General features: G+C 38.0%; 1 protein-coding gene across 1 annotated transcript; it reads left to right on the plus strand.

The window, feature by feature from the left end:
- The first annotated feature begins 2,511 nt into the window (after window positions 1-2,511).
- LOC106348026 (cellulose synthase A catalytic subunit 6 [UDP-forming]) lies at window positions 2,512-7,998 on the plus strand. Its single transcript, XM_013787669.3, has 14 exons — window positions 2,512-2,802; window positions 3,026-3,221; window positions 3,307-3,509; window positions 3,598-3,703; window positions 3,768-3,933; window positions 4,016-4,282; window positions 4,362-4,707; window positions 4,804-4,941; window positions 5,257-5,382; window positions 5,459-5,671; window positions 5,758-6,034; window positions 6,117-6,313; window positions 6,634-6,984; window positions 7,069-7,998. The coding sequence occupies exons 1-14, from the start codon at window positions 2,722-2,724 to the stop codon at window positions 7,648-7,650; spliced, it is 3,249 nt and encodes a 1,082-aa protein (XP_013643123.1). The 5' UTR covers window positions 2,512-2,721; the 3' UTR covers window positions 7,651-7,998.
- The last annotated feature ends 320 nt before the right edge of the window (window positions 7,999-8,318 follow it).

Below are 8,318 nucleotides of genomic sequence, written 5' to 3' on the forward strand. Positions count from 1 at the left end.
TGATTCATACACATCCTGATATTGCCTACAGCGTAGGAGTTCTGAGCAGATATATGCATAATCCCAAGGTCTCACACGCAGTGGCGTTAAAGCAAGTGCTTAGGTATGTTCAAGGGAGTTGCTCTCACGGTTTGTTCTATAAAAAAGAGAACAAGAAAGGCCTTGTAGGATACAGTGATAGTAGCTACAATGTGGATCCTAATGATGGAAGAAGCACAACCGGCTTTATCTTCTACTTCAATGAGTGCCCTGTGTCTTGTTGTTCGATGAAACAGGAAATTGTGGCTCTATCTTCTTGTGAGGCTGAGTTCATGGCAGCGACGGAGACGACTAAGCAAGCTATATGGCTTCAGGAGCTTCTAGGCGAGATTGTGGTTGAACCTAGCAAAGCAATGATACTGATCGACAACAAGTCTGCTATTGCCTTAACTAAGAATCCAGTATTTCATGGTAGGAGCAAGCATATTCACAAACGGTTTCATTTTATTAGAGAATGTGTTGAAGATGGACTGGTGGCCGTGAAACATGTAGCTGGTACGGAGCAGAAGGCTGATATTTTGACTAAGGCACTTGGAAGATGTAAGTTCAAAGAGATGAGAGACTTCATTGGTGTTCAAGAAGTGAAGGAAGAAGACATCAAGTTTAAGGGGGAGAATGTTGACCTAACTTAAGCTTGAAGTTATCTTGTTGTTATCCTAATGAGTTTAGGATTTGAATATCTTGAGTTGTAGTTATCTAGTTAAGTTTATCCTAATGAGTTTAGGAAACTATGAGTTAGTATATAAGAAGCTATCATGATGTGATAGAGCTTAACGTGTGTTTGAGAGCTTTTAGTTTTTGAGACTTTCTAAAAGTAATAAAAGAGTTCTTGAGTTTGAAATTATTAACTGTGATTGTTGAGCTACGATCACATCTTTGGTTTCAATATAGTAATCGGAAGAAATACATAAATAATGTTTTTTACTTGATTGGTTAATAGAATAACGAGGAGTAAACAATTTGTTCACCTTAATATTTTACTCTAAAGGTGCTTCTCAGTCATAATATTGTTGCTATATTCAGATTCCTGGTAAAAGCAAGTAAATTTTGTACAATAACAATAATAATAAAAAATGATATATAAGGGCACCGACAGTTTGTATGAGATCATGTGGCACGAAGGCTTGGAGAAGACAGTACACAGTATTCAAACAATCATGAAAACGACATTTGATGTGTAGTAACCTAATAAAGTTCCTCTTTCTACATTGTATAATATATTTATGTTTATTGTGCAACATTATAATATATAGTTTTTATAATCTTTATTTCTCCCGGCTATCAACAAGTCAATAAATACTGAATTCATAAAAGCCAAATATTGCCTTCTAGATATGTTATATAAACCACGAACTATTTGTCGGCAAATGTATACATATATAGACATAATTCATGGGCATATATTTCTGGTATGATACGATAGTGTCAATAATTTCACATTTTCTCTGGGAGAAAAAGTGAAAATAAATTTTATCAATATGGCGACTGGGGTTGAGATTTATAGTAAACAAGTAAATAACTAAATACTAAAAACCATAACAAGTTAGTATTAGCAGGACGAAATAACAAACAAAAATAAATTACCAAACAAATCTTTGGAAGGACGAAGATAAAAGTGAAAGCAATGCAGTCGAACAAATAATAAAGTAAAAAAACATGAAACGGCCCGTGCACAAAACGGTAGTTACATAATCTCTAAACATGGAGTATGTTTATCACTTATCAGCATTAACACGCATAATTAGAACCAAGAAATAAAAAGAAAAGAGCTAGAAAATAGGATCTTGGACACGATGCGTACAGAGTGTTTTATGTCTGGGTCAGTAAATAAATGGGTGCCACCTAGCTATATATCTGTTTCTCAACATTTTTGAAGTCTCTTTACAAATAAGAGCAATTTATTACATAATAGAAGACAATACGTTGATTTTATTTTTTAAAAATTCAGATGAAATTTCACCATAAATTATTATCTTGCACATGCTGCTGTGAATAAAGTGACTCTACACAGACAAATAATTAAAAGAAAAAAATTCTATCACAATAATAATATAATTGGGTAGAATAATGGAGGTTAAATGCACATAACCAGATTTAATTTGTAGAAAGAAAAAAGACAAAAGTACAAAAATGTGTAGTTGGGGTCTTGTTAACACAAGAAGAGCAACAAGTGGAATGGAGGACAGAGAGAGCACACATGTCTAATGGGTCCACACAACAATATAATAATCTCACCATTTAACTAATCACTCTCTCTCTATCACTAATTTTCTTCTCTGTTACGCGTTTGTAAAAGATTTTGGGCCTGCCCCTTTATCATCTTCCGCCTCTCTCTCATTGACTCTCTCTCTCTCTCTCTCTGGAATCATCCTATATTTCTGTGAATGTGCACTTTCGGAGAAGAAGAGGAGGAGAGAGGAAACAAATAAAAGGGCTGTGGCTTGCAGCTAAATCAATTACCATCACCATTCACCACACACACACACCTATTCCCTTTCTATTTCCTTCCATTATTTTGTAATCTTTTTTAGATATTTTTATTTCTTCTTTTAATTTGGAGACAAGTAACCTCTGTTACATACAGATCTGAGAAATCGAGCTCTGCTTAATTTACCACCTCCTTTCAACCGATCTGTGAGAAGAATCCATCCAAAGATCGCAGCGACAGTGTAACCCGACGAAATGAATACCGGTGGTCGGTTAGTCGCCGGTTCACACAACAGGAACGAGTTTGTTCTGATTAATGCCGACGAGAGTGCCCGAGTAAGAACAGATCTCTCCTTTACTTTGGATCTGGGTTTCTCTGTTTCTGTGCTTAAAGTCTTTTCCTTTTTCTCTCTTCTGGATCTGTGTTTCACCTTTACAAATTTCAATTTAGTTTTAGGGTTCCTTCTGCACATTGAATGTGTCGGTGGGAAGTACCGACACAAAGTGCAATCATGAATCTGAGATCCAATCTATGTTTCTTTTGATTTGATTGGTGCAGATAAGATCAGTGCAGGAGCTGAGTGGGCAGACGTGTAAAATCTGCAGAGACGAGATCGAATTGACCGTCGATGGAGAGCCTTTCGTGGCGTGTAACGAGTGTGCATTCCCTGTTTGCAGACCTTGCTATGAGTATGAGAGGCGTGAAGGCAATCAAGCTTGCCCTCAGTGCAAAACCCGTTACAAACGGATCAAAGGTTTTTTTTTTTATTCTTTAGACTTATCTTGAATATATGCTTTTAGAGAGTTTACTGATTTGTTGTTGTTGTTGTTGTTTGATAGGAAGTCCAAGGGTTGAAAATGATGAAGAGGAAGATGACATTGATGATTTAGACAATGAGTTTGAGTACGAGAACGGTGGGGTTGGTTTTGATCAGGTCTCTGAAGGCATGTCTGTCTCTCGTCGCCACTCTGGTTTCCCACAGTCTGATTTGGATTCAGCTCCTCCTGGCTCTCAGATTCCGTTGCTGACTTATGGCGACGAGGTAATTAGTCTCCTTCATTGCTCACACATCTTCAGTAACTTCATCTACTGGCTCTCTCACATTTTGGCTTTTTGTTAATCAATCACAGGACATTGAGATTTCTTCTGACAGACATGCTCTCATTGTTCCTCCTTCAATTGGTGGTCATAGCAATAAAAGTCATCCAGCTTCCCTCTCTGACCCAACCATTGCTGGTACTTTACTTAATGAGTAAAAATGTGTTTGTCTATGGTTTTCATTTGCTTTGTGTAATTGCAGCACATCCAAGACCTATGGTTCCTCAGAAAGATCTTGCAGTTTACGGTTACGGAAGTGTGGCTTGGAAAGATAGGATGGAGGACTGGAAAAAGAAGCAGAATGAGAAACTCCAAGTGGTTAGACATGAAGGAGATCCTGATTTTGAAGATGGTGATGATATCCCAATGTAAAGACACAACACACACAACTCTTTTCCTTTTATGTCTCTGTGATATTTATGAAAGCATTTTTGTTGTTGTATTTTATAGGATGGATGAGGGAAGGCAGCCATTGTCTAGGAAGATACCAATCAAATCAAGCAAGATAAATCCATACCGGATGTTAATCGTTCTACGTCTTGTGATTCTTGGTCTCTTCTTTCACTACCGTATTCTTCACCCTGTCAAGGATGCTTACGCACTCTGGCTTATCTCCGTCATCTGTGAGATATGGTTTGCTGTTTCATGGGTTCTTGATCAGTTCCCTAAGTGGTACCCTATCGAGCGAGAAACATACTTGGACAGACTTTCACTAAGGTAACTTGAATCACTTGGAAAACATTAAGACTTTTTTTTGGGAATTATATAATTTTCAACCTTGTTTTCTGTTTTGCAGATATGAGAAAGAAGGCAAACCATCAGAGCTTTCAGCTGTGGATGTATTTGTCAGTACAGTGGATCCTTTGAAAGAGCCTCCGCTTATTACAGCGAACACTGTCTTGTCTATTCTTGCGGTTGACTATCCAGTTGATAGGGTTGCTTGTTATGTGTCTGATGATGGTGCTGCCATGCTTACTTTCGAAGCTCTCTCAGAGACTGCTGAGTTCGCGAGGAAATGGGTTCCTTTCTGTAAGAAGTACTGTATCGAGCCGCGTGCTCCTGAATGGTACTTCTGCCATAAGATGGACTACTTGAAGAATAAAGTCCATCCCGCTTTTGTCAGGGAACGCCGAGCCATGAAGGTTACTTACTTCTTTTCTTAGTATCAGTCTTTTGTTATATTAGAGGATAATGATGGCTTTGGATATTGATTTGGAAGATTGTGTGTGTTTTGACAGAGAGATTATGAAGAATTCAAAGTAAAGATCAATGCTTTAGTAGCGACGGCACAGAAAGTGCCTGAGGAAGGTTGGACTATGCAAGATGGTACACCTTGGCCTGGTAATAGTGTAAGAGATCATCCCGGCATGATTCAGGTCAGTTTCATTTCATCATATGCTGCTTTTAATAGATGATGTTTTAAAACATAGATTAAGAAAATATTTAGTTCCTTACATTTTCTGAAAAAAACATCAGTAACTATTCAACTAACTACAGTTTGACCAAGAGTAAAATAGACTGCTAATATCATTGGTCATATAACATATATTGTTAATAAATTTTACATTGAAAATTGAAAACATAATCTAATTTGGAACCAAGAAAATTCTCTAAAACATCTAGTATTTAAAAACAGAGGGAGTATGTAATATGCTTCATATGTTAACTTTATTGGTTTTCTCTTGTAATAGGTGTTCCTTGGAAGTGATGGTGTTCGTGATGTTGAAAACAACGAGTTGCCTCGGTTGGTTTATGTCTCTCGTGAGAAGAGACCTGGATTTGATCATCATAAGAAGGCTGGAGCTATGAATTCACTGGTAAATATCAGCTCTTAAAACCTTCTCTTTGTAAATTCATTTCAACTGGTTATTGACTCTTTTGACTCATCTACAGATACGTGTCTCGGGGGTTCTATCAAACGCTCCGTATCTTCTGAACGTCGACTGTGATCACTACATCAACAATAGCAAAGCTCTTAGAGAAGCAATGTGTTTCATGATGGATCCTCAGTCAGGAAAGAAAATCTGTTACGTTCAGTTCCCTCAAAGATTCGATGGGATTGATAGGCACGATCGATACTCAAATCGCAATGTTGTCTTCTTTGATGTAAGTAGTGCATACATCCACCAGTCTTCTTGAACATTCATGTTACATTTTTTTCCAACTAATAATTAAATCTTTATGGTTTACAGATCAATATGAAGGGTTTGGATGGGTTACAAGGGCCTATATACGTTGGGACAGGTTGTGTTTTCAGGAGGCAAGCGCTTTACGGGTTTGATGCACCAAAGAAGAAGAAGGCTCCGCGTAAGACATGCAACTGCTGGCCAAAATGGTGTTTCATGTGCTGTGGTTCAAGGAAGAACCGTCAAGCAAAGAAGGTGGCTGCGGATAAGAAGAAGAAGAATAGGGAAGCGTCTAAGCAGATCCACGCTCTAGAGAATATTGAAGAGGGTAGCGTCACTAAAGGTACATTGCAATTCCATGTGTGTATAATAACTTCGTTCTTTGGTGTCAGAAACGTTTGCTAAAAAAATGCTTTTTTTTTTAGGCTCTAATGTAGAACAATCAACGGAGGCGATGCAGCTGAAGTTGGAGAAGAAGTTTGGTCAGTCTCCTGTGTTTGTTGCGTCTGCTCGTATGCAGAACGGTGGGATGGCTAGAAACGCAAGCCCTGCTTGTCTGCTTAAAGAAGCTATCCAAGTCATTAGTTGCGGATATGAGGATAAAACTGAATGGGGAAAAGAGGTACCAACTGCTTACTTTCTTTACGTTTCTACATATTTTCTTTTAGGTGTGCTCAGTTTATATAAACTTGGTACCATGTTAGAACCATATCTATATTTGTTTGGTTCGGTTTATATACTTTTGGTTTATTCAGTTTTATACCAAGCTGTATCCATATACTGCGGTTTTCAAAAAATAAATTCATTCGGTATATATACTATTAAATATAAACCACTTACTCTATTTCCTTGAGGATTTACGGGATTGAAGATTCCTATTTTCTTGTGTGTGCAATAGATTCTTGATTTTGATGATAACCCTTTTGTACAAAAAAAACACAGATTGGGTGGATCTACGGTTCTGTTACTGAAGATATTCTTACGGGTTTCAAGATGCATTCTCATGGTTGGAGGTCTGTGTACTGTACACCTAAGCTACCTGCTTTCAAAGGATCAGCTCCAATCAATCTTTCAGACCGTCTTCATCAAGTTCTTAGATGGGCACTTGGTTCTGTTGAGATTTTCTTAAGCAGGCATTGTCCTATTTGGTATGGTTATGGAGGTGGTTTGAAATGGCTTGAGAGGTTGTCCTACATTAACTCCGTGGTTTACCCGTGGACCTCTCTTCCTCTCATCGTTTACTGTTCCCTCCCTGCCATCTGTCTTCTCACAGGAAAATTCATCGTTCCTGAGGTATAAAACATTCATCTTCAGCTCTCACTTCTCAGATTATGAATCTTTATTACATGATTCTGAATTGGTTCTTTGTTTTTGCAGATAAGCAACTATGCAAGTATCCTCTTCATGGCGCTCTTCTCGTCCATTGCCATAACGGGTATCCTCGAGATGCAATGGGGCAAAGTTGGGATCGATGACTGGTGGAGAAACGAACAGTTTTGGGTCATAGGAGGTGTCTCTGCGCATCTCTTTGCTCTCTTCCAAGGTCTTCTCAAGGTTCTTGCTGGTGTGGACACTAACTTCACGGTCACGTCAAAGGCAGCTGATGACGGCGAGTTCTCAGACCTTTACCTCTTCAAATGGACTTCACTTCTCATCCCTCCAACGACTCTTCTCATCATAAACATGATTGGAATCGTAGTTGGAATCTCTGACGCTATAAGCAATGGATATGACTCATGGGGACCGCTTTTCGGAAGGTTGTTCTTTGCACTTTGGGTGGTGATTCATCTTTACCCTTTCCTTAAAGGTTTGCTTGGGAAACAAGATAGGATGCCGACCATTATTATCGTCTGGTCCATCCTCATTGCTTCTATTCTTACACTTCTTTGGGTTAGAGTTAATCCGTTTGTGGCGAAAGGTGGTCCTGTTCTTGAGATCTGCGGTTTGGACTGCTTGTGATTGGATCGGTTGGTGAAAAAGGTTTGGTTCCCACGGTTCAAGAGATGGTTATATACCTCTCTCAAGACTCCTTCACTGTGTTCATTAGATGTTGAAAAGGAAAAAAAGGTCTACTTTTTGCAAGAATGTGTTGTAGATATAGATGAAGAAGAAGAAAGAAGGTTGTTGTCTATTTGTTTTGTTCTTTGGTTGTGAGATGAAAAAGATTTGTTTTCAAATTATTCTTTAATTGAATGTTTATGTTCTCTTTTGAATATTACATAAGAGGTGTTTCAGTCTGTAATCTTTTTACGTAAAGAACTATTTATTTTCATTTAAAGAAAATAACAAAAGTGTGTTCCTCTGTTATCTATTGAAAAATGAATTTCGTAATGCTGTTCTTGTGTTATTGTTCAATCTCCTGCAAAGCTGTTCTTGTGTTTTGTGCTATGCTTATGATGATGATACAAGATCATATTTGCTCGGGTATTTGGGCTGTAGTGGCCCATTGAAGTATCATATTAGCCCAATACGGGCTCTATCGACATATGGCTTTTGTGCGTGTGTTCGCTAATGGTTAACAAGTGCGATTGTGCTTTTATTTCTGCGAGGTGCAAAACTGAGAATTAGTTAAGTTAGTTGCATATGACAAGAACAATTTTTCCAGAGATCTATCTATATATAATGAA

Source organism: Brassica napus, chromosome A6 (genome assembly GCF_020379485.1).
Source record: "Brassica napus cultivar Da-Ae chromosome A6, Da-Ae, whole genome shotgun sequence".
Classification (NCBI taxonomy): Eukaryota; Viridiplantae; Streptophyta; class Magnoliopsida; order Brassicales; family Brassicaceae; genus Brassica; species Brassica napus.

What these genes read in the sequence shown, in the direction of transcription:
- LOC106348026 (XM_013787669.3), top strand. Translation starts at nt 2,722, where the DNA reads ATGAATACCGGTGGTCGGTTAGTCGCCGGTTCACACAACAGGAACGAG. An exon ending in GGGAACGCCGAGCCATGAAG is followed by an intron (nt 4,708 to 4,803) that starts GTTACTTACTTC and finishes GTGTTTTGACAG; the next exon opens with AGAGATTATGAAGAATTCAA. An exon ending in AAACTGAATGGGGAAAAGAG is followed by an intron (nt 6,314 to 6,633) that starts GTACCAACTGCT and finishes AAAAAAACACAG; the next exon opens with ATTGGGTGGATCTACGGTTC.